The sequence below is a fragment of the Varanus komodoensis genome, unplaced genomic scaffold (assembly GCF_004798865.1).
Source record: "Varanus komodoensis strain SLA01 unplaced genomic scaffold, ASM479886v1 scaffold4, whole genome shotgun sequence".
NCBI lineage: Eukaryota > Metazoa > Chordata > Lepidosauria > Squamata > Varanidae > Varanus > Varanus komodoensis.
In genome coordinates this window covers 42,488,821-42,516,189 of record NW_025335941.1, presented here as the reverse complement: position 1 = coordinate 42,516,189, position 27,369 = coordinate 42,488,821, and the positions used below count along the sequence as shown (strand labels likewise).

The 27,369-nt window shown below is 39.1% G+C and overlaps 1 protein-coding gene across 16 annotated transcripts in view; it reads left to right on the top strand.

Annotated features, from left to right (window-relative positions):
- The window catches only part of NBEA (neurobeachin), a 450,384-nt gene that overhangs the window by 409,753 nt on the left and 13,262 nt on the right, over window positions 1–27,369 (top strand). For 12 of the 16 annotated variants that reach the window (XM_044442661.1, XM_044442659.1, XM_044442660.1 and 9 more), the window contains 4 exons: window positions 6,241–6,342; window positions 7,593–7,789; window positions 8,368–8,519; window positions 8,823–10,611. In XM_044442661.1, coding sequence (XP_044298596.1) covers window positions 6,241–6,342; window positions 7,593–7,789; window positions 8,368–8,519; window positions 8,823–8,913 — 542 coding nt within the window. In that variant the 3' untranslated portion in view covers window positions 8,914–10,611. Of the gene's footprint in view, window positions 1–6,240; window positions 6,343–7,592; window positions 7,790–8,367; window positions 8,520–8,822; window positions 10,612–15,836; window positions 16,077–27,085; window positions 27,177–27,369 lie in introns of those variants that run through there. The other 4 variants (XR_006415934.1, XR_006415933.1, XR_006415935.1 and 1 more) reach the window with 3 other exon arrangements.

The following is a 27,369-nucleotide window of genomic DNA, read 5'->3' as shown; positions in this document are numbered from 1 at the left end:
GCAAACATCCCTTAAAGGCACTAAAGTGCATTTTGTCACCCTTGATATATTTTACATATGCTTAAAGGAAGTGCCCGGTATTTCAATGTGTGTGTGTAGTATACTGGCCTATGCACTGAAATACTAAATGTGTCTGTAAAGAATTCCTGGGAGAGAATTGCATTGATTTTATGAATAACACTTCTGAAGGCATTCTGAGTCTCTTCTGGGTAAATATTTCAGAGCTAAAAGACTCTCTAGATTAATTGGAAGGCAGAGATCATTAGGCTTAGAACATCCATTTCCTTTGTACTTTTTATTCCTTTAGGCCACACACAGTGGATGTGTACACAGTGTGTAATTTCATTCACATCATTTTGAAACTGTGTTGGATCAAAACAGTTGATGGTTAGTTATATGACATTGAAGCAGGAATGTAAAAGTATATTTAGAAGACTCTGTAGCAGTCCAGATGAAAAGGTTCCAAACAGTTACAAACTTGCTTATCTGCATGTGCAAGTGATCAGGTTTTATACCTATTTTATAGAGTATCTATATGAAACGATAGAGCACAGACTATGCTGCCCATCCCTAGAGCATTCTTTCCTGCCCTAAAGAGCCCAGGAAACAGTTGGCATTTCCTACCTGAAGCAGGAACCAGTCAGTGAAACCGCAATCAGGTTGGAATGGCTAAGATGACAGAGTGCGGCCTTGTTTTCCACACGGCAGCATCTCTGCATGTGTGTGTTAGTCAGGTATTTGAGTGTACATGGGTAATCCATATGCATATGTGTGTGTACATATGCATGCCCTCTGCCACCACCACTACAGTAGACTCCTGATGAGGTCCTTGGGGCCAAAAAGATTGTTTCTCCCTGATGTAGTTATACACTGTTCACTAGAAATCTGCATGCCGTTTGCTTTCCACTGCTTCTCCCCACAAAAACATTGCTTGAGGGCTATTACAGACCCTTGTCTGTATTCCATATTTATGCCTGATCCACCCACCCCACTACCCTTCAAGCATCTTAGGGAATATAATATGTAGTTAGTACATCTAATCTGAGCAATATGGAAAATAATCCTTTAGCGTTTGGTTTTTTTTTTTTTTTTTAATTTTGTGCTGTTCCCAGCAGCACATCCTCCCATGTTTTGCAGGAGCCTACAGCTTCTTATTAATCACAGAAATTCAGAAACATCATGAAATAACCTCTCAGTGCCAATCAGAGCTCCCTGCTAGAGCCTCTGGCATGGTAGTGGTGAAGATTTTGCTTGTAACCCTGGCATTAATTGCTGGATTTCTTTTCTGATACATTCACTTCTTCCAGCCTCAGTATTTGCAACAGACAGGAAAAACAGCACTTGAGTAGGTATCTGACTTTTTCTGCATGTATGGGTAGCATGAAAATAAACACTGGAATAGAGAAAGCCAAAGAGAATGGCATGAACAGGGAGTCCTACCCAGTTTCCAGTATCCCTGGTTTTCTTCACATAAGACCACACTCTTCACATAAGACAATTCTACCAAGCATGAGATGCTCTGATATTTCATGCCTTTTAAAATGACTGCCCACATTGTACTGTGAGCGCTGTGCCTCAACGCTGTCTGTTACTGAAAAAGATGTTTCCATTTCACATGAAATATTAGTTTGCAGGAAGGCCAGGAGGCATCATAATAAATAAACTAGATTATTAATATTTCTGCTTTGTTTAAAAACAGAAGGCATGCTGTCTTCCATAGCATTTCATCACAAATTAGATCTGTTGCAGTACACAAAAGCTAGTGCCTTGTTTTAAGTAGCATTGCAGGATTGGAGTTGGTAGCTCTATCTTGTATATTTTATCTTTTTGCCCTAAAGTGATTCTACTGCAGATACAGAGGTGCCACATTGGGGAAATTACTGTGAGTTCAAAGTGATGGTGTTTCAATTCGCAGTGGTCAAGTTTCACCTGCAGCTCCCTAGGTGCCACAGCCTTTAACCTCCTGCTGCATCTATCAGTGGTGATGTGATGGTGACAGGATATTTTGCTAGATTTTGAATGATTGCGAAGGTCCGTGACATTCTGTCTCTTGCAGTGAAATGAAATGTGGGGTACGATTCTCTCCCCACACAGCAGCTCTGCCAGAAGAATATATCGCTGATTAAAACTGTATTTTCCTTCATTTGTCCCTAAAGGCAGGAATTATATTCCCTGTTATTGCAAAACTATGATTGATTTTAAAGGCTTTGGAAGTATAGTATAGCTAGGATTTCTTTAAAAATCTGCTTTCAGGGTCAGCACTGGTCCTCATAGGCATTTGCCTTGGCAAATGAAGTGGATCACAGTACAGATTCAATTTAATTATAGATAACCCACAGCTTCAGTGAATACTGTGTGCTTGGTATTCCAGAATCATGTGTAATAGAGATAATAGGCTGCTTTGCCTTTCTTTGCTTTCTTTTCAACTGTCATGAAAAACTATCAAGGTTTTTCAAGAGCTAACTCAGGTAATTCACATTTGAGAATAGCAATTTCAAAATAAGAATATTTTAGAGTAAGTTCAAGCCCTCTGCCAGATATAGTTTAGCCTCTTCCAGAAATATGCAATTTAGCTGAGGCCCTTCGTCTCGTGATGCATTTTCAATATGGCTTTTCGTGCTTAAAAAGTTTCCAATCTCTAATGCTTCATGTAGCATATACACAGATACCTAAAGTATTTTTAAAAAGCAGTCATCCATTGCTTCACTGCAACAAACTGTTTTGTCGAAAATGGTGAAACGATGCAAAAGTCTTTCAGAGGAAGCAGTCATCCTCTTCAATAATTTTCATCCTTGGAATACAAACAGAATATGTATAAAAACAGAGAAACAGCCTTTTTATCTAAGCCTTGCACATCCTACCCAGAGACATAGAGCAGATGTATCACAGTCTTTCCCAGTTTCTTTTTCTCTGTGTCTGCCTCTGACAATACAGACATTCTAATATGATTTGTGCAGCCTCTTTCTACTTAAGAACAGGAAAATATTCCCAACTTTCCTCAGCCTCTCCATATCCAGCTAAATGAAACACTCCAGACTCAGGATTATATACAACAGTGTCCTCTAACCTGTGGAATTGCTGTGGAATAGACACTTCTGACAGATCAAATTCCCTTACACCCACTGCCTAAATCTTCTCTAGATGGTTGTGGTACCCTCTGAAGGAAATGTGTTTGAAATGCAGGGGGCTACAGAGTAGGGATGTGTGAATCAGCAAAACTCAAACTTGCAGAAGTTCTCTCAGGTCCATCTCAAAGCTCATTCCAACTTGAGCCAACATTAGAGTGTGAACGTTGGTGGGTTTTTTTTCCTTTTTGCATAAAAATCTATTCATAATTTCCAAATGCATAGATCCATTTTGCACATTTTGCATAGTATGCATTGTTCTCCCATTGATTAAACAATATTTGCATACTTTTTTCAAAAGTGTGCATAAAATATTTCAAGTGTACATATGTGATATGCACATTTTGGGGGTTTACAAATCAAACTGCAAGCTTTGAAATGTACAGATTTCAACTACAGATTGCATCTGAGTCCATGTTCAATCTGGAACATGTAAACTCTGTAAATCCTGATCAAAAATGAACTGAAACCTATTTCTCATACATCCCTACTACAGCGGGGTTTAAGGGAAGGGAAAGTCCAGTTGCATAAGCAGAAATCCACTGTGATAATATTGGATTTAGCCCAAACTAATAACCTCGGCATTTTGTGGCTCATTCCCACATACATGTCACTCTTTGTTCTCTACAGCAAAAATGTTCCCTTTATTTTAAAATAAATTGATTTCTTTCCAGTGGTGAATAAACTAGGACATATAAGTAAAACTAAAACATGTTTTTTCTTTTGCTTTTTTGTGGAGGACATATTTGGAAAACCATACACAAAATATCCCAAGGTAGCTGCTTTATACCTTCTACTATTCAAGTTAATATAGCTAAGCCTTTGGATCAATTTACATTTAGCATTGTCGTATGGGTTTTTGGCCTTAAGTCTTAAATGGAAAAGATTCAGCCTAGTTCCCTTAGAAAGATTTGGAATTACCATTTTTTAAATTTGGAAGTGGATCTATGATTAGATAAATGTAACATCTGGATAAATTCCCTGAAACAGTAGTTACTCTTGCATTTTCTATTGCTGCTTCTACTTCCAGAGTGGCAAATTGTAACCCTTCAGATATTTTGGCCTATTATTCCCATCAGCCACAGACAATGATATCATGGAAGTTTTAGGCCTAAATGTCTACAAAGCCTGAAGCTGTTTACTTTCTCTCCTTCCATCAATTTATTACTGAATTATTCCTTTGTTACTTGGTGAAAATAGGTTATGAATGAACAGGAAGAGTCTTAGGCTGGATTTCTTCTCCCAAGGTTTTGGATAATGATGGCCTAATTAAAGCTTAGCTCCCTGTAATAAATAATAACCCTAGACTTACAACTGCAGCCAATAAGTCTTGGTCTCTGCTATGCTTTAGTAATCTTTCAAATAATGTAATTGCTGGAACTCCATTCATTTACGCATTAATTGCACACTTGCTCACTTTAATGTACTGCCCTCTGCTTTGCCAGTATAAAATTCCACTCAATTAGTGTCCTTGACTTGTGAAATAAGAAAAACAATGGCTAACTCTACCCCCTACAAATTAGATAGAGCTTCTTTTTGGTTCCTCTGTGATTTTATTTTTTTCTATTCTCCGTTAACTTTTTATATTAACTTTTATTGGTACGGTCTGTGGCCACAAAAAACTATTCATTCAAATATACACGTGTTCTTACAAACATAAAATAACAGGAGGCTGCAATATGAAACTCATAAGTGTGAACAGATTTTCATTACTAAATAATAGTACTTAATGGCTGTGCTACATTTAGTCTCTGGTACTGTGGACCAAGGTTGACATAATCCATAATCATGCTGACAAGGTAGCACATGGAACTCAAGCAGTCAGCTTCAATACTGTGGGCAATCTGACAGGAGTGTACCAGGAATGTTGGAGTAGTTCATGTGAGCCCAGATTTCCATCCCAGAAGCTTTTAGAAATTCCAAGAACTTGTAGTGCCAGCATTTCTTGGACCATACCTGCTCATATATGCAATACATGTGGTGAAAATTAGGGTAGCCAAGATTTGTTTGTTTTTCTAATAGTGATTTTCCTAAAGTGTATTCTCTTAGTATCTAGGAGAATTGCTGAGCATTTAAAAGATTTGGGCCATAGGCCACATAAAATCTGCATATACAACTGTATGTGCAAATTTAGAAATAACTTATAACCTTTATTTAAATTGCACAAGACGCAAGGGCAACCAATTAATTCTATATCCAATACATTCTGCACTTAATTTTCACCCCACCCCAGTTCATCCCAAACAAATAAACATTTCTGAGTTTAATTTCCAGTTGGGAAAAGATTTGTCCATGCAGGTATTGCAACATGTGGGGAGGCTCATTCTGTTTTTCTCCATTTGTCCATCCCCTTTGAAAATTGTCCCCTGCATGGTACCCTCAGAACTCTGTGGAATAAGTTTGAATCCCCCATTCCATCCATGAAGGCCTAGCAATGGCTCTGATAGTGTCATATAAATGTACACTGAAATCCAGTATTTCTTTAATTGGTTTTCAGATAGCAATAACAGCAAGGCTTAAATGTCATGGATGCATTAGAAAGCATGTAAAGGCAATACACTAGTTCAGACTTTCTGTTTTGTGCCTCATGAACAAACATAATATGTGAACTGAAGAATTACACTCACCTGTCAACATCAAGCGCCATAATGTTCCCTTCCGGCCTCTAAGAATGCAGAGGCTGCTGCAGACCAATATACAATGTAAAATGGTTCTGTGCTCCTCGGGGCTCATGCAGTGAGTTCTCTGGAATGGCCACATGGGCAAAATGAGTCTTATCACATCCACTGTCTTTCCTAGCCTTAGGAAGGCAAATAAGCAAATACTCTTGTGCCTTGATTTTGTGCTTATTCCATAAAGTTAATACCAGAAGGATTCTTCCCCCAGGAAGTATTATGAAACATACTCTTATGATAATGCTTCTGAGAAAATAGGAAAGGACATTATAAATGCTTACATTCAAGCATAACCAACAGTGCACCAAGCATTGCTGAAACAGGTTCAAGTAAAAATAGAAGTACAAAGACTCCTACAATTGCTAGTTGAAACGCATTTGTTGCTACTAAAATGTGTTCTATTTTGGATTAAGCACTCTTCTCAATTTGCTTTGTTTTAGGTGATTATCCTGCTCCCAGAGCTGTTCTCACTGGCCATGATCATGAAGTTGTTTGTGTATCAGTCTGCGCTGAGCTGGGACTTGTTATAAGTGGTGCTAAAGGTCAGTTGTCATTTTAGTCTTACAAATTTGAAGTTCGCCATCATGGGAGTTGCCTCAAGATAAGCGTAATTGCATTATCCTCTCATTATCTTGCAAGGTATATATTTGAATTTCTGTATCCTCCACAGAGCTTGATCCGTCATCAGGCTTTGAACTTCAGTCCCCTGCCCTCAGCTGCCTCTAGCAGTTGTGATGTAATAGATTTTTACAAACAGTACATCTGTTGAAATGCAATTTCTGTAATTCAGTGTTCATGAATATTTCATCTTGTGTGAGGAAAGTAGGAAGCCAGTTTGGTTTTCAAAACTTTGTAAAAGCCTAGGACAAGAAGGCATTCTGGGGGATGGCAGGCTGAGTAGCACTGCTTCTGATGTGAGCTCTGAGAGATTACCTTTAATAAAGGAAGTGACTGTCACATATGCAAACAACAGTGCTCAGACCTTTGACCTACTGGCTAAATAGATCATTTTAAGCATTTGGACAATGGGGACTGTAAAGCACATGCACACACACCAAAGCAATTCACCATTCAAATGTGTTTTCCACTTTCTTGAGGTGTTACATTAAACCAAAGGGGTTATTTTCCTCCCATGTGCCTTTTCACTGCTTATATGTCATTGTATGCCACCCCTGTCTCCACTGAGACATACAGTAAATTTGTTGCATGTATACAACAATCCTAATAGGTGGGTGGGGCAGTAAAAGGGCTCATTGTAGCCAGGATGGGAATTGTTGGAAGGCTTTTCAGCTCAGTGATTTTTTCCCCTAAAGGCCCTCCATAATAATATTTAGGGGTATTAGCTACACCACTTTCAGGCTTGTGTTGCCACAGCTCAATCCCAAAGCTTCTTGGAGAAAAGGGAAGGACTTTAAATCCAGCAAATGAACATCACAAGCTCAGGAATGTGTGAATTTTGCCCACAAAATGCCCAGACAGGTTCTGGGCTGTTACCTGAGTAGGTTCTGCTTGTAAATGAACAAAAATGGAATACTCACAGAAACCTAAATGTGTGCCTAAATGCATGCCTCCACACAGAACTTTATACATATTACCAAACACCACTGGAGCTACATATCCACCCTCAGAGCATCTCATGAAGGTCGGGCCAAGAGTCCTTAGTATCGCAGTGTTTGTTCCTATCAGAATCTCAAGTCATGTTCCTGTATTTTCAAGGATACAACCTATTTTATATAGTTTATGTAAATTATGTGCATTTCAGTAATATGCTTTCTTATTTTGTAATACACAGAAGGACCTTGCCTGGTGCATACAATTACTGGAGATTTGTTGCGGGCACTGGAAGGAACAGAAAACTGTTTGTACCCTCGCTTAATTTCAGTGTCTAGTGAAGGCCACTGTATCATCTACTATGAACGAGGCAGGTTCAGCAATTTCAGCATTAATGGCAAACTCTTGGCTCAGATGGAGATCAACGACTCAACCAGGGTGAATCTTTTCTCTTAGTATCTCATACTATGCATTGGTGGAAAAAAAAATAAAATTAGCATACAATGAGTGCCACCAGGAAAAGTCACATTCCCAAGGAAAATCTCTCATCTGCAATTAAAATTAGAACTCTTAGTTTTTAAAGGACTGCTTCATCCACAAGAACTCCTGGATATCTGCTTTAGACATAAAGGTATTTTAAGTGCCTGGACTTTAAAAGCTTACATGGCTTGACATCTGTCCTCCTTTGACTGGGAGCCAAGTCATGAATACAAGGCCCTCAGGAGTAAGATCCATCACCCACACCTCAAGGAGAGCAAAGGGCTGTTAGTGATGGCACCTGCTGTTACAAGGGAAAGCCAGAAATGATATGTGGTGACTTTAGCAAAACCCCCTTTGCTCCAGCTTATATCAAAATAACCACTCTTTATTCAACACTTTTCAGATAGGTTTTATTGCTTTCACATTTGTTTTATTGCTTTAAAAAGCAACCTATTAAACAAGGAAATACTCAGCTTAAAAAGTGAGTTACAGTAATTCCTACAGTATTGCTATTTCTTCCTTTGGCTCTTCTGCAGGCTATCCTCCTGAGCAGTGATGGACAGAACCTGGTTACAGGTGGCGATAATGGGGTGGTAGAAGTATGGCAGGCTTGTGACTTCAAGCAGCTCTATATTTACCCTGGCTGTGATGCTGGCATTAGGGCAATGGACCTGTCCCACGATCAGAGGTAAGCTGCTATCTGAGAAACAGTGAGCATTTTAATGTTTCCATGCTCCCAAGTAATTCATTCTCTTGTTGAACTGCCCAATAAAATTCGTCTTTCCATGTTTTTGGGGGTTAATCTGTAAAGGCTTCTAGGGAATATGTCTGTGATGTTATGCCATATATTAGATTATTCTGTGGAATATCTCATTTCTTTCTGTACTTTCATCTGCCTGCTATTTCTGGGATAGTTTGGGGACCTGAAAACCTGCCTAGAATGATTTTTTTTAAAAATCACATGAATAGTCCATTTCTGTCTCTTTTTCAGGACTCTAATTACTGGCATGGCTTCTGGTAGCATTGTAGCTTTTAACATAGATTTTAATCGGTGGCATTATGAACATCAGAATAGATATTGAGCTGGATTGAAGAACTGAAAGCAAAGATGAAACTGAGAGCACAAGTGCTACTGAAAGGCATAATCTCTGGTGGAAAAACAAATCTGCATTGACCTCTGTTGTACATTCCATTACACCCAGCAATAGCTGTACATTGTAGTCAGCCACCATTTTACTTTGTGTGTTTATTCACAACTGAACACCAGCTGCTGCAAAAGCAAGCTTGTATCATGTAAATTATAATGACTTAGGAGATGTTTTGGTAATTATTTCATATACCTTTGTTTACCAAGAAAAGGTAGAAGAACACATCACAAGAGACTTTTGAATATTCTGAGGAACCTTGTGTCTGGTTGTTATATTGTTTGGGCCATCAGCCTAGCATACATTTCCCATTTCCAGCCTCTTTTCAAGCTGAAAAATAATTAAAAAAAAAACTACGTTTGATACTTTGTACATCAGATGCACATCTTAACTTTAAAGGGATACTTTTGTAAAAGTAAAACCTTGTATAAAGAACAAAAATGTTTCTTAATTTTATTGTGGAGTTACAACTTGCATGTACTTTAAACCTGATGTCTTGATGAAATAGCCACATTCGCAGGTTGAACTGAACAGCTGCCTAAGGGCCCAGCTTGTATACAAGGCTTGAAATGGGGTGCAAACCAAAGTTTTGTCATTGCCACTGAAACCTGGTTTGCACTTTTTGATCTCAAGCCACCCCTTCTAAGTGGAGTTTTGCTCATGACATGAAGCATTTGGATATGAAGCCATTGTTTGCCATATTTATGCATTATAAAAAGAAAAAGAAATTCTTCCCTTAACAATTTAATAATAGGATAGACAGGTGGGAGCACGGAAGAGATGCCATGCTACAGTGCTTAATTACTTCCTCCAAAGCAAAAGTGCTAGACTTCTAGATTCATCACATTTGGCATACTGTACATTGCAGGGAAAGAGCAATTAAGATTTTCTCTTCATTTCCTTGGGAATAAAGCTTGGTTAAAAGCAAACTTAGCTTCATTGGGGTCGTCCTTTTACATTCTTCTGAAAATCACATGTTGCAGTCACATTCTCCGTTTAAGGCACTTCCTGTTCAACAATACTGTATTGATGACTATCAGGATAATTTGCCACACATCAAGTAACATACCCAGGGGTATATACACTTTACTTCATGTTTCTTCTTTGTATATTTGGTGACTGTATTGTCATAGATGTACATATTGTGTCGGTAGGGCTATGAGGCATGTAACAGGAATGTAATTTTCTCAGACTTTACACTCACTTGCAGTCATTTATTTAAAAAAGATAAAACAAGATAATGGATTCTTTGTACTGGCACTTTGCACCAGAAACATATCATTATTTATTGATGTGATTCTTATTTGTTATTCACCTTGTATTAGTAAGTTTTAGCACTAAATACCTTCTTCATTGTTGTTTGTATTTATACGATTCTGAAATCATGGGGAATCAATGTAATGATTAAGTTATTCATCATTGGTCTGTAAGCAATATCTTGAGTTTGTAGCTTAGAATTGGGAGAATATTGAACATCTGGAAGATAAGTTCATTTCATCTCAAGATCATGGTGAAATATTTTGGATATATAAATTCCTTAAGCTATTGTAACCATGTTTTATTGCAAAGATGTAAAATATGCCAGATGTGTGTGAGTTGGAAATCAAAATGAAAATAAAATATGCAAAGAATTCATGGATAGTTTCTCATTTTATAGAAATTTGACCCAGAAGTCATATTACCAAATTAGACAAGCCTAGGCTTGGTGGACAAACAGTCTAACCTAGTAAAAGACAGCTTTTTGCTCTTATCATTTTTACCATTCAGAAGCATGACATCAACTTAAGAATCTGAGAAGAAAAAGATTATGCTTTCTACAGTATGAGTCACACAGGAACACATGTACTACATTCAGACCTTTCTCCTTTTCATTGAGTGCAAGCAAACTATACTTCATCTGACTTTGATGCCTGTAGAGCATACAAATAACAATAAGGAATCCTAGCTTGTCTTCAAAATTTGTTTTACAGATTAAAATTTCTGAAACAGCAAGTAATCATATGCTGAAAGGTTGGGAATATTCACTATTCTCTTCAACCAATATTAGAAGAACATAACCCTTCATTTATATTTTTAATATAGAGATTTTTAATGCAAGTTTAAGAAATGCTGGTCACACATTCCCTTGTACCACTTACACACACACATACTTCTGTTCTCCCAACCCTCTCTTCCCTAAGACATGCCTCCACATAGGATACAAAGGAGAGAGGGGAAAAGGAAACACCCAGGCTGTGGGGGAGAAAGTCTAATTAGATCCAGTTTACTGGAACAGCTACTGCAGAAGCATCATAATGCTGGCAAGGATTCTCGCAGGCTGCACATGTAAAGCTACAAACACTGCCTGTGAACAGTTGTTATGGAGGATGCTTGTTATAATATACTGTATCAGTCCTGCTGACAGGAAAGCAGACTGTTTGAAGCAAGCCCTTGTGCTGCAGGGATAATAGCATCTGTAACAGACTCACGGAGATAAAGGGGATTTTTGATAGCTTCAATAGTTTCAGGAGACATTTTTCTTTCTGCAAGAAAACTAGTGCATAAAAATAAATACATTTATTACAGCTGGTATACATGCATATATATGAAGGTATATTTTTATAGAACTTGGTATGCAGCATGTAACTATATTTTCTAAAACATTTTGGTTGTGAAGCAGAAGTTGATATTCAGGAAATTACCTATTACTATTAAAGGTTTTAAATTATGGTCTAGTCAAGCTGCTAAACTTCCAGTTATTTCAGTGGGATTTATCAGCATGTTCTGTAACTCTCTCCCACCAGATGCAAGAAACTTACTAGGTGCTTAATTTTTCTGTATTGCTTTCACATGCCAACACTTCCATATTGGCCTCAAAGGTGATAGCAACCATCCCCAAAAGGAGTAATGTAGGAAACACATCTCTGGGTGGTATTTCAGCAGTTTATCCATGCCCTCATCCTACCATCTGTAGGTCTATTAAAGATATTTTGTCTTCATGGGTGACAGGAAAGGCTTTGGTCTGTGCTTGTTTCTCCACATACAGATCTCAAAACTTGTGCTGTTAGTATCTGAGAGATCAAGAGGATCATTGCCTTTGACTTTTTCTAGATCCTGTCTAATAATATTCTTGACAAGGTAGTAGAAGAACAGATTACTTATGGCTACCAATAGCTTGAAAACAGACATCTGTTCCCACTGCTTTGGGGAATATTGCACTTTTTCATGGAAAGCTGAATAAAATGAATCTGCAGAGCACAGGCTATGCTCAATTTCATGCTAACCAATCACTGCATATAAAAGTCTCTTCCATGTGACACAGTGATGAAGAAATCTAGGGGCAGCAAATCTCTCAGGCTTGATTTCACTCAGGTTTTCATTTTTCTAGTGCTGCTCAGCTTGTTCTGTCATAATACTGCTTTGGATATCAACTAGTCAGACAGCTGATGGGAGCTTTTGATAATAAAGGTGTCCATAGATAGATTACTGAAGGTGAATTGGGAGGCTGCAGACAAGCCAAATGAAGCAGTTTTTACCACAGAAGATAGTAGACAGTTACGCAACTTGAACAAGGGCTCCAGATAAGTAACTCAAAAAGAAGTCACAGGCAATGGATTCTAGGGTTAATGTACAAATTAAAAATTAACAAGTAACCAGGAGCAGATGGCTTACATTCAATAATTCTTAAATAATTTAAATGTGAAAGAGTTGATCTTACAACAGCATGCAATTTGTCAATGGGACTGTTCTCCTTAGTTAAGGACTAGAAGTTAACTAACATAATATCAAAAGGGATCTACAATGGTGACAGAAAATTAGAGACCCCTTAGCCTTTCATCAGCCCCATTTAATTTAATGGTAAGCATTGTTAGAATTATTGTCAAGAAATTAAACGGTCTTCTGCAAAGTCTTCCCTAATCAAACCTATGGAATTATCTGATTGTGTTAAGAAGCAGATGGTTGTGGATTTCCAAAAAGTTTTGACATAATATCCACCAAAGTCTGCAAACTTAGCAGTCACAAGATGGGTCATCTTGTGGATGAGTAACTGGTTAAAGACCAGAAAGCAGAGAGTGTCAGAGCGCAACAACATCCCTGCTCTAAAGCAGAAAGGTGGTCCTTAGTTACCATACTCCAAAAAGCAGCAAATTAAAGTGCGACCTAAGGCTATGCCTCTGTCCTGGTAGCACTAAATTTAGCCTGCCAGAATATGCTGCAGACAAAACATGGCTTTTGTGCAAGAAATAAATAGGAATGTTCACTGATGCAGCCCTAATTAGTGCTTGGAGCAATGAACCAACTGCACAAATATTCTAATCAACGCTCTTCATAGTTTCAGTACTAGCTGTTGTGTTCCCTACACGATATTTATGAAGTGATCTAGCCATTAATCCTTAACAACAGACCCATAGATCTCCTCATTCCATGGAAACATACACACTGGAAATGTAAAAACTTCTGTTCTACATTATTTATTATGTGTAGACAAAAAGGAATTCTTTTGTGTAACTATTACGCTGTCTGTATGGTTGATGATAAAATAGTTACAGGCAATTGCAGATCACACAGCATATCTCCTTTTCAACTAAATGGAAAAGACAGTTCTTCTGCAAAGTATATAATTAGTGCAGGAAGGACTTTAAACACACACACACACACACACACACACACACACACACACACACACACACAGTTTAACATTTTAAAAAATGTCAGAATGCAGATTCAACTTAGGTTAGTTGCATGGATCCTGCTTGTCCCACAGCATTTTCATGACGGATTCCAGACAAGCACCCTGTAGTCTGGGAGGCATCCCATGAAGCCATGTATTTAAGTCAGCTGGCTCCAACACTCTGTCCATTTGTGGGACACATCCTTGTTTTATCTTTCAGCTCACTATTCTGTGTATATGCACATCTCTTTTTATGTACTTCATTTAACTCTTGTTACCTGTGAAAACTAAAGTAAAGAAGAAGAAGCTGACAGATGTCTGAAACTGGGTCAAGTATTGAGAAAGAATCCATTTCATATTTTAAAAATGTCATTATAGGCTTTTAAGGAGGCCCTGAAAACTTACTATATACTGGGTTTTTAGCTCCAGGTTTCTGTCTGTTATTTTATGCGGGTGCTTGCTGTTTTTAGAATGTTTGTGATATTTGCTATTTTGTGTGCGCACGCTCTCTCTCTCTCTCTCTCTCTCTCAGTATGTAAGTGCACATGTGCATGTGAGCACATATGAGTGCATATGTTCATGTGTACATGTGTGTTTACTTTTTTTAAGTACCATATCATTTCTGTTACATGTTTTACATTACACACTGCCTTGGGAGGGTTTTTGCTCTGCAAGGCAGCCAATAAACATTTTAAATGAACAAAATTGATAAAAAGGCAGTCTGATAGGTGCTCACCACACTTACACAATTATATTTGAAAAGACATCTTGGCTGTAAAGGTGAAGATTTTTATACAATGAAGTATTGTAGTTTAACTGCCAAGGAAATCCAATATCTGTGCAATAGAAATGGTTCACTGATTGGAAAAAAAACTTTAAATGCATGGCAACCATTGAGGAATCAGTATTGTATTAAGAGGGCCTTTAAAAGTCAAAGGGAAGGAGGGATAACAAAAGATGCATCCATCAGTTCAGTGTGACTCAGTTGTAGACATGGGTGTGCACCAAGAAGCACATCTGCATTTGTATTTGCCAGTACCTGTATCTCACTTTCTCACCTGGGGTACCCTGAGTCGGTCCCAGAGCATGGCCTGAATTTCCATGAGCTGAACCTGAGCAAAGAGACATTGATAGTGATAAAGCGCCGTTCTTCAAATCCTTACACAAACTGTTTGGGCTATGAATCAAAAGATTGTCGCCAAATTCTTTCCACTTATTAAACCTTTCTCTTTAATATTTAAATTAAAACTAGAGATGCACTTCAAGATTTAACATTCAGGATGTGGGAAAATGCACTCAATAGCAGTATTCAGAGAATTAACTGAGCCTATTCGTATAAACCTTGACAAGCAAGCATTTTGCTTGCTAATTGTGGGGTTCGTTATGATTATAAATGGGCCTAAAGTATAATCTTTCAATGAGATCTTGGGGAAGCGGAAACAGAGTAACCCTCATCTTTCAACCACTGGGTTTGGCAAATATTTTAAGCATCTTTTTCATGGGTTTGTAGATGGCATTGAAATAAAAAGCTGCATAGGAACTATACTTGAGGATTGGTTTGAAACTAGATCACTTGGAATAACATACTGAAGATATAAAAGACAGTCTTAATATGAATCAGATAACAACACTATGGTACATTGTATTTAATATAAATTACGTGACAAAGTGGCTATTTGCTGGTATAATACAATCTTCCTAGGTGGCTAAGGGTGCAATCCCTTAGCTGTTTCCCCACATTGGCCAGGCAGCCATAGGATTATTTGCAATCCCAGCTCTGGGGACCTTCCCCATTGCACAGTAAGATGATACTCACAGACAGGAGATCTTATAATAGAGCTAACACTGAGTCCTAATGCACATTTATTGATGCTGTACTAATTACTGTGATGCTGAAAGATAATGTGTTACGCTTATATCCCTCTTCTTCAAGCAAGAATGCCAAGGCAGCATAGGACTCTAGGAAGATGCCTTGCCTTGAGTCAAACCATTGGCCTATTTTAGTCCAGTAGTGTCCACACTGGTAGCCAGAGTTCCCCTGCCATGTTATCATTGCTATTTTTTCCAGCCCTTTCTCCAAGGAGTTTAGGACTGTGTTCAAGGATTGCCTGATAGCTACTATTTTGTCCTTACAGCAGCTTTCATCTGCGCTTCCAGTCAAGCACTCTAGACCTCATACTGATCTCCTTTTGGTGGGTCTGTTTTATAGATGTCTTATTCCTACATTGATATTATATTAATACCAAGAAAAGGTCAATGCCCAAGATCCATTGCTTCCTTGCTTTGTCAGCATTTGAAGAAGCCAACACAGATGGAAAGAAACCCCAGAGCAGCAGCACCATGGCAGTACAGAGGGATGAAAAAAGGATTTTGGTTGTGAAACCTAATGGCATGAGAGACGTTGACTACACTATGTGTAGGACTGACATACAATCTTGGATAAAAACAGGTGAGAAGAAATCAAGTGGCTGTTTTAAACTTTTCCTCCTTTCTCTTCTGGGATACTGCAGCTGAATATTTCGTGTATGATGGAGAGCTAAGTTAAGGGGTTGTTTCCTCAAAACAGGCAATTGCATAAGCTGATCAAAAATGTCTGTACCATCTTTGCAACAGCAGCTGTCACATAGTTAGCCTTGACAGATTATAATTTCATGGAAATTGCACAACACTGATACTCTCATCAATCTCACACACTTGTGTTACACTCTTGAGGCCATTTACCCTCTGCTAATGCAACTAAATTCACTGAATCTTACCCAGTGTAGAATTGTGATTTTAATATGTCATCAACAAAGGATAATTCATCAACATTACTGAATGCAGACAGAGTCACACGACTTCCATGTTATTAAATGAACCCAGCTGGTAGACACTCGGTAGACTAGAAGCCAGGATGAGGTCCTTTTTATTAGTTATAGCTCAGGAAGAATAATTTGGCTCTTCCATCTGAGAATTACCTCAGGCATTCACTAAAGGAAATTCTTTGTATGACAGCAAAGTCACATAATGCAGTCTGCTTCTAACTCCAAATTTATGTGAGCACAGGTCACAGCACCAGTTACCAGAGATGCCCATAAACCTTCCTTCCTAGCATAACAAACCATCAATATTACCTCGGGCTGGAGCGTCTCTCCGTGGAATGCACCATTTTGTCATTCCCTCTGGCTTTAGAACCCCCATGCCAGCTTTACTACGTTTTCTGAAAAAAAGAGGGCTCACAACAGATATTGAGGCCCGACAGATTTCAAAGGCAATTTTATTCAGTTGATATATAATGTAATAAAGACTTAATTTCAGGAGCTGGATTAAAAGGTAAATCTCCCCTCAGGTTCTCCTTTTTTTCTGCCCCACACACTATATTCAGAGCAGTGAAATGAGAGCAAACTAGAGGGCATTAACAATTAGCATAGTAAAGACTAACGGCATCCTTTTAGATGTTTATGTCATTTTAGATAGTTATCTGTATGAGCTGTACAGTTATAATTATAGTTGTGTTGTGCGGATGTTGTGAAGCACTTTGTGTAGGCTATAAAGTGGAATATAACTTTTACAAATAAAATAACAGGGCCATTTCTCTGGAGAATGTGATGAGGCATAATTTAGTATGAGATATTGACTCTGGGATTGAGTGACACAGTTGTGTTGACAATCATGCTTGTGACAGGTGCTGGCTGAAGCTCCCTGGAGTGAAACCCTCTTGCTCCGCACTTCTTTCCCTCCTCTTTCTTATGATATTTGTTTGAACACAACATGTGATGCAACGACCATGACTGTGGCTTGCTTTCACACTGTAGGCGCTAATTTATTCTGCAACACTAAATGATTGTGTTATCACTGATTACCACTCTTGTGAAGGGTCACTCCACTTATTTTCTAAATATTTAAACTCCAATTGACTTAAGAGTCACAGACCCTGACAAGGCTCTTTGTTCTTTGCTATTGGCTATGGGTGCAGTCCTACATATGTTTGGATGGGAAAAAAGTTCCCCTACAACTAACAACATGGATGGTTAGAAAACTTTAAGAAGTAGGCCTTTTTCTCAAAGTGCCTTAAAGTTACCATTTTTTCTAGTTTGGTGAAAGCTTTTATCCTCTTATAATTCATAGAGATTTATAAGATACAAGATTATAATCTAGATAAAAGATTCCTGTCAGGTAAAGAATATCAACTTCTTAAGTTTTGCTGATTTTTTATAAGTATATGGGATTAATCTAGGTCCAGGGTAGCTTGATTTGAGACACTTTATGGTATCATGAGATTAAAATTCACCTTTAAAAACATGAGGGCTTGAATCCAGTTTTAGACACATGCAATTAGAGGGGCAGAAGCAGACTTCCCGACCCTATCTGCTCCATGGAAATCCTCCATCTCCCTGAAACAGGATGGGCTGCAGTGAAGGGAAGCCAACAAAACTGGTCAGAGGCACATTCTGTGAGCAGAGCCCTCCCATCAATAGAAGGGAGATACTGGTCTGACCCAAGATCTAAATTGATGTATTCCAAAAGTCACCCCCTTGAGTATGCTTCATGATACTCTCCAACATAAAGCTAATGGATTACTAGACAGTTATTCCAGTATAAAGCAGTATGTTCAAAGATAAAAGTGGGATTCTTTTAATCAGTTAATCTGGATTCTAACATTCAAATGTCCTATGTGGATTTTTTTTCAAACTGACGTGTTGAATGATAGAGCTAATGCTACTTGACAGTTTGCCAGAAGCCATTAATTTAAACTCTCAGTTTTATCTCAGGGCCTGTTAATTTTGTTGTGCCCTTAGAAGGAAGGAGAAGCTTCCAAGTTTAAAGCAACCACGTTCCAAGACATTTCTTTTTCCTCTCCTGCCTTCCCTACTAGTATAAAGGCATTTGTAACATTTTTGCCTATTCTACCCTACCCACTTCCCTGACTTTCATGAATTCTTTAAAAAAAATAAGTAGAAATGAAATCAGACCTGTGTTTATACAATCTTTTGTGCTGGTCCAGGATTTATTTTTGAAAGTTAGTAAACTCTCCTCCCGATTTAAATTGAATAAGTAGGTGCAGCTGAATAAATGCACAGGGGTGTGTGCTTCAGTCATATGTTTTCACTTTAAAATTACATGAAAGAAAACATGGAGGAAGGAAGAAGCAGAACAGAGACACTGGGAAAGAGGCAGCCATTTATAAAATCACGAAACCATTTTTCTGATCAAAGTTTTACAAAACCAGTGCCTATGATGGTATGTGCATGGTAAACTTAATGGTCAACAGGGGGTGATCCCTTTAGCGTCTTCGGAGGTTAATGTTTATGTGCTGGATAAATTGGTAAATTGCACTAGCATTTCAATAGCAAATGCTATTCGCAAAAACAGATACAGCAAGAGAGTGAGTACTGTGCAGCCATTATATATTAATGAAGGACTCTTCTGACAATTCAATTTAAGTTTTAAGGAATATTTCCAGTCCCACTAGCACATGGCATCTGCAACTTCTCAAACATGGGAATTTCGCTAATTATGCTGGATCTCTATTGCAAGCATGTCGACGGCCAACCACAAATTCCTTTGTGTACATGAGATAATTAAGTTAGTGCATAAAACAAAATCACTCCAACACACACACAAGCAGATATTATAAACAGCATGAACTTAAGCCTTTTTATATTCTAAAATACAGAGAGAGTGGAGAAATAAAAGCAAATGTGACTATAATTTTACTACAATCCTTTTTCCTTTCTAGTGGGTGATTAGCTGTCATTCTCCATTTTTTGCTTATTATAACAGAACTTGAAGAATAAAAAAGTTAAGGCGAAAGAAAGAGGTGAAAGATTTATACAATCTGGAGAGAAACCAGAGTTAAGGCAAAACATCTATGGCTGCAATCCCATATCCCCTTACCTGGCAATAAACCCCATTTAATTCCACGGGGCTTCCTTCTGAGTATCCATGTAAGGGATTGCAATGTAAGAGTCTTGTGGCTCTCTAAAGACTTACAATTTTTTCCACATAGTGCTTGGTTTTAAAAGGATCTATTGTTTGCCTTGACTGGAAACCAGCTGCGTGGTAATAATTTGCATTTACGTATAGGTGACTATATACCAAGTAGCAATTTATCACAGTTTCCATATAAGCATTTGGGGAAAAGTCACTCATTTACAGCACCTATTCGCAATGACTGGTCCACACACCCCAATAAACCTTAGTACTTTATCATGTCATCTGAACCCTGCTTGTGTTTGGTTAGCAAACCACTGTGCTGTGTTCATACAGCACAACAAGCCTTGCCTGGCCCATAAGCCACCATGGCTTCTTGAGACAGGGTCCAATGAAGACATATTGCTGCCCGAAGCAGAATCATCTTTCCCTAACAGAAAGCAGAGCTGGCTCTGCAGAGGTAGGGGGATTTTAAAATACCCTGAGTCCCCTGCATTTTCAACCAATACTGATTGTGTTACTGAATTCTCCTCAGGAGAAACAGAGGGCGATCATCTTCCCATGTGCCCCATTGAGGAAGATGCTGGTGCTTAAAATCAACCATTTATTATACAAAGACTGCTTGATATGTTTTGACCAGGGATACGCCTCAAAGACAAAGGGTTTTTATGCTGGCACATCAGTGAAAACTGAAAATCTATACTTTCCACATCTGTAATACAGCAATATAACCCTGCCCCTTGTTCTTACTGAATTCTCCTCATCAATTTGTTACATTATACTGGTTATCCATATGACTGCATCATTTAATAACTTAGTCATCTGGGATAAGGAGACAACCAGGAACCCTCTAGATGTTGTGGCCTGCATTTTCCAGCTTCCTGCACCATTTGCTAGACTGACTAGGGCTGATGGGAATTGTAGTGCCACACATCTGAAAGGCAACAGGTAGGAAATGGCTGTTCTGGAAGATGTAGTAGGGGAAACAACTTGAGCAAGCACTATCAGGACATGGTCTGAAGGTACTTGAGATGGTTACTATGTGGCACCAAAGCACCAAGTCTAATCACTGATATTTGGGAATCCCACAGAGAGACCTTGAGCTTATGATGGAAGGAAGCTTGGATACAAGGACAATAACAAATTAAGAAAAACCTGTGAGATGATCGATCACTTACACATTATTTGTAATATTATGTTTATCTACATATGTACAAGTGAAGTCAAGTAGCATTTGCAATTCTAGCAAGCAGGCAATCCATTGCTCAACATCAGAACTGTAGAAAGAGGGATCCCAAGATTATTTATTTATTTATTGAACTACTTCTGTATCACACTTCTGCCCAAAAGGGTCTTGAGGGTGAAAACAGCAAACCAAATTTAAAATAGAGCAAACCATCACCCAAGTGTATCTGCTCTGATGACCAACCTGAAGTTGGCCAAGATAGGGCCAATCTTACCTCTTAAACAGGAAGTTCTATAATCTGCTGCCACAGAAAAGATTCTATCCTACCTTCACATCCACCTAATCTGGTGGTGGAAAATAAACCAGGGCCCCTGAAAAACACTGCAGAAAAGGGATGAATTATACTGCAAGAGGTAATCTTTCAGAAATCCTGGTCCAAATAATTTAGATAATGATTTATAAAAATAAACAAAGGCATTGAATTGGACTTGGGAACTAATTATGAGCCAGCAACATTATGCAGTCTGCAAAGCACACACCAGAAAAAAGGTGGCTGCCACATTTTGCCCTGATACAATTTCTGGACACTTTTCAATGGAAGGCTTACAGAAAGCACACTGCAGTAGGCCAAATACATGGTGATCAAGGAATACGCTGCTGTAATCAGATTGCCCTTCTCCAGATGCATTCAGCCTTTTGATATTATGCACACGTACATGCTTTCTCTCTCATTGTCTCAAAAACTGTTTTTCTTTACTTCACACATGGTGGTGGGAACACATGAAGTATCACCGCTTTATGGAGAAAAATGGCTTTGCAGCAGACTTTTCCAACCTAGTACTCTCCAGATATGTTGTACTACAACCCCCATCATCCCAAGTCAGCATGGACAATGGAATATAAAGGGCACCTGAGCTAGGAAGGCTGCTTTGTGGTGTGTAATGTCTCTTCCAAATATTCCAGAGAGTATCCAACTCTCTCTATCCATTAGCTCCCCATGAAGAAGCAGCTAGCAGAAATTCTGAGCCATACCGAGCTCTTTTGTCTAACAACAAGTATGGGCAGCATTCATACTCTCACTAGATACTATTGCAAAGCAGAAGGTACAAACCTGATGGTGATCTCAGGCCACCTGCTGCCTCAGGTCAAAATGGGTGAAATTGCTTTGATATTAACAATGCGCTGCTAGCCGCAAGGGAAATGCTTCTGATTTTTGTTGTTTTCCATTTCCATTGAGACGATCTGTAATATAATGGCAGCACTGCTTTCTCCAGCAGTGGTCAGGTTAACACTTGTGGCTACCAGATTAATTAGTGGGGACTTGGAGACTGCACAGAGGAAGGTTGCACCGAGAGTCCAGGAGATTAGCAATAAGGCAGCGTTAACAAGGGTGTTGTAACTGAAGCCTGCCTGCTGGCACAATGCGTGGAAGTGGACTTCACATCCAGACAATTATAGGAGTCTTTCTCAAAGGATCTTTGCATAACTCACGCGACTCCTTCTATTTTCAACAGCATCTAAGCAGGTCTTTAGCTTTCATCCAGAGAACATAAAGCCTTTTAAGAAAGACCATCCATCCCTTATTTCTTGTGACACCAGCACATTAGGTCTGCCTGTGTCCAAGAGAACTATATTAAAATGGTTGTCTTCCTACATTTCTCACTGCTGTTCCCTGTAGAATTGTCACTTGAGGGTCAAATTGGAACTCATTCAACCAGAGCTGCTGCAGTGACAGCATCCAGCCTCGGGTCAGCTCTTGCTGCAGAAGTTTACAAGGCAGCTGTTTAGAGTTCAAGATGCAACCTTCCTCCTCCGCGTTGCTTACATTATGCATTACTGCGCATAATTCTACTTTCCTTTAATGCAGCTCCTGTCCTTTATGTTGTCTGTAGTGACAGTTAAAGCACATTTCTGGTGCAGTGACAAGCTGAAACATTAAAGTGTAATCTTCTACATGTATATTCAGAAGTAGGTCCTATTAAGGTCAAAGGGACTTACTCCCAGGTAAACGGATTGCTGCTTGAATTTACATTTTGCTGCTGTATTTTAATAAATATTAATTTAATGCTAAGAAGAATTGTTGGAAAATTTCACAGACTATTAAAATGCATAGTTTAAATTACATGAAAGGGGTAGAATTTAGAGTTTCTGCCAGTTTCCCACTTCATTTTAAAACAACTAGGTACTCATTTTGTTAACCATGAAGCAAGGAATAGAACAATGTTTTCCAGTCCTTTGGTGTCCCCACCCCCCCGACTTAAATGGAAATGAGAAGTATACCTAACAAATGCATACTTTTTGAATGTAAACGAGTAATAATGAGGTCCCTGCAGTTGTCTCTGATTTCTTCCAATGAGCATAAATGACTCATGGGAGAAGCAAGGAGAAGCAGAAACCAAATAAGTCCTTGAGATGATTCATAGGCTGGGGCAGAATCTGGTGAAGCCATGAACAAACTAGAGGGTCAGATTTATGAGCCGAGTTTGCTGGAGTCTGGCCTTCACAGGCTTTTTAAATCCAAACATTATTTACCTGATATAAAGAACTGATTTACTGGCCTCAGGAGTTAGCACCAGGACAGCAGGTGAAACAGGCCGCTGGGTTTCAGCGGGAGGCTCAGGATGGAGCCCTTGGTTACTCCTTTGCACTGTTGCTTTCCCCTCAGTTTCTCCTGTTACTCACTCATTTTGCCAGACTACTTCTGCATATTGTATTTGTTTTAAATATAATGTCCATGTAATGCCTAAATATATTGATTTCTTTGAATATACTTATCTACTAGTGAAATAATGTTGTGGGCTCCCACAGTTACCCCATCCCCTTTCTCAAACACACAGGCATGTATCAGTTTTATACCAGTTTAAAAACAGTTGCTCCCACAAAGGAAGCCTGTTAGCATAGTGATTTTACTGTTTTTCTATAGAAGCACACATACAGTAAACCAAAAAGCATACACATTGTATGTGCACTTGCCTGCTGAGATGACCCAAGGGCCAGCCCTGCCATTAGGCAGAGAGAGGGAGCCTCAGATGGGAGATGCTAGGAGGCTGCAGTGAAGTGTTGGAGAGAGAGCAGAGGGCTGCCTAATCTCAGTGAGGCTGCTGGGGTGCAGCCGAGGATGCTGCCCCCTCCCTCATATTGAAATATGAGGAACTGTCCTTCCACCCAAATTTTGCACATGGAATGGGATATGGGGCCAACTTGTTATTTGCTTCAAGTAGCAAAACTTATTTGACCAGCCCTGAATAATACTAGAAAACACTTACAAAGAAAAGTCTTTAACCAGTCTTTAATGATGTGTGCTACATTTAACTCCATAAAGATCAAATTATACTGATGCTGTATTGTCAGTTGAAATGATGGAATTCAAGTACCATACAAAAAATAGTAACAGCTGCTTTATTAAGTGGGATCTTTCTGCAGGTCTGCAAGAGCGGTTCTACTAGTCCCACACAAGGCACAAGGTCTGGCTCTGTTTAAGATGGTTGGAACATAGATGCTGAGAAAACTCTTTTGAAGAGTCTATTCTCTCTTATAAAATTACATTTCCCAAGAGGAAATAATGGTTAAACTAATCATTCTTGGTTGCTGTTAAGGCACATAGAATTCCCATAGGTTCATATATTACCTCTAAAGATTGCTTTTGCTAACGGATTTCCTATTGATACTTAATATTAGCTGCTGCTACATTAAGTCTACATTCCCTTTTTCTGAATAAACTTAAATAATTCTGACCATTAAGCTTATATGTGGTAGTAACTTGTAGAAGCAGTGGAACTTACATAGAACAGAGAAGCCTTTGTGGTAAGCTTAGTGGAGCCAATGCTGTGAGCCAGGTATCTGCAAAACACAGGTCCCATCCACCTCACACGTACATGTAAGTATGTATCGGTATTCAGCATCTTTAACGCACACTCCCTTTACACACATCTGTTCTTAAAATACAGGCGTTAATAAATATAGATGGACACTGCAAAGCATGTTCAAATTATTTTGAATGAGGCTTTTCGAAGAGTGTGAGAAGTGAGGAATGGAGGAAAGAAGGGTTGATCATTCTCCTCCACGTGACCAGATGTTGTCAGGGAAACCAGAAAACTCTGCTCTGGCTATTTTCTGTCAATAGTGTAAATCTTCCTTCACCTTTAGCTTACCCAGGTTCATATTAAAATGATTATTTCTAAAGCAACTGAGTTCACAATATGCACTCCAGATTCTTCACTGAAATCATTCCTGCTGAAAGCAGAGTCTTCTGCACAACAAGAGATCCTCCTCCTTGTCCTCCTCCTCCTCCTGGAGATATGACCATAATTCAAGAAATATGCAACAGTCATTAAAAAGTCTGGCTAAGGAAGAGAATGCAAAGATTTGAGTCAATATGCTTTAAATTGCCAAATTTCAAGGACAGACTAGAAAGTAACAGACTTGTAATAACAGTACAAAAGAGCCAGATTTCATATTTAAAATAGACCCATGATTATGATTTATATATTTAATTCTGTTTCTATCCTTACTTTCCACCTACATTTTTTGTGGCAGAGGACAGTGATGCAAAAAAGGCTTGACCCAACAATTTCTTCAGATAGCAGGTTGGCATGGTGAACCTTTGGATTGTTTATAAACTGGGGATCAAGTCTGCCACAATCATGTTGAGAGATTTGCAGGACGTGGTCACGGCATGGGCAGCCACTTTCTGTTAGTACCAGCAAATACAGCAACAGATACTTCTGCAGCATCGCTAGGAAATCTGCTGTCATTGTATCACTTGCCAACACTCCTCCGCTAGCCACACACTTATCAGTAGGAGGTGTCTGAGTGACTTATTTAGTACATTTTCAATCCCCCTCTTCCCCCTTGAAACTCAAGGCGGCAGATAGATAACATGTTTATCTTCACAACAGCCCTGAGTGATAGGTAATGCTGAGAATGGGTGACAGGCCCAAGCTTGCTTAGTGATCTTTATGGCTGAGTGGAGATTTGGCCCAGGTATCCCCTGTCCAACACTGTTAACCACTGCACCATGCTGGGTCCTGGGGGCCAAATTAAAGGCTTGACTAATCGCATGAAGCGGAGCTGTGCATGATAGTTTTCTTTACCCTTGTGTGACAGTATATGATGCTTGGGGAAATTTAACCTGCATTCTCAACCTGCTTTCCCCCTAAAATGATTCTCTCTCTCTCTCTCTCTCTCTCTCTCTCTCTCTCTCTCTCCACACATACACACACACACACACACACACACACACACACAGGCAGTTAAAAGAAGAAAATTTTCTTCTAATGATCCCATTTTGAATCAGGGCTACATGTGTTCATTTATTTGAATGTTTATTGACTGGTTGGATTTCTGCCCTCCCTTTCTACCAAAAGGTAAAGGAAATTGTCACACATAATTCCACTAAGTATGACTAGCAGAAAGTTTAGTTTGGTCCTGATTGGTCCCAGATCTCAGCCATGCACGCTTGTGTGTGTCCCAGAAAGTTTAGTTTGGTCCTGATTGGTCCCAGATCTCAACCATGTGCGTGCACACACACACACACACAGAGGCCACCAAGCCTGCAGCCAGCTCATGAGAGAACCTGCGCAAACAGTAGGATAAGACACCTGCAGGCAGGAACAGTGTATTTCCAGGATAGGGGTATGGATTCTAGTTCCGGAACATGCTTTAGGGTAGTTTTTAATATGTAAAGTAGTGGGACAATCTTCTCCCCAACCTGCCCCAAACTCTCCTGATTCTTCTGTGGTAACCAGGAAGAAGGCTAAAAATAAAGTCTTTATTCCTGTCTCTTTCCTAATATTAGGCAAGGTCTCTTTATACCTCTGCTCATCTTCATTTGTGAATGTTAACTGCAGTGCAGACTTGAAAAGATAGTAATACCCATTTGAATAATTCTCTGTCTTAGGACCACACTGCACTCCTTTAAATATGAAGCATGTGGCTCATTCCACCTCTGCCTATCTGCCTTCCTTCATTAAACTTTACTACAAGTGCACAAGCCCTTGCCTAGACAAGAACAAGTTGGAAAGCAGATACGAAACCTTCTTCTCCAGCCGCTTTCCCCTTAATCTGACCCCCATTTGTGAGGAAGGATGGAGGAACTTCATTGGCACCAATGGCATTGCCTTCTTTAGTGCCTTTTATGTATGTGTGTGGGAGACAAACACAGAGGTGGAGCAGCTAGCTCTCTACCCACCCATGGATCACGGCCTCACAGTCTTACATAAAGTTTTTAAAAAGCTAGGATCAGCTACACTGAAACTAGAATGTAGTTTAGAACAGGAAGTTGACGGAAGAGTCCAAAAAAGCAGCTGTTAAATTGCTGTCTAATTCCCTTATACACTCAGGCATATATTGTTCCACAGGGGCTAGAAGAGAATGGAGAAGGAAAGCAACTACCTCTGCCTTGCTAGACATATTCCATGATACTACTACTACTACTACTACTACTACTACTACACGAAGAAGAAGAAGAAGAAGAAGAAGAAGAAGAAGAAGAAGAAGAAGAAGAAGGAGAAGAAGGAGAAGAAGACGACGACGACGACGACGTAGTGCTGGCTTAAGACCAGAGCTTGGGCAATGTCATACATCATGATGGCTCAAGCTCCACAAACCCAGGAAACTGGAAGCTAAACTTGATGCCTTAATT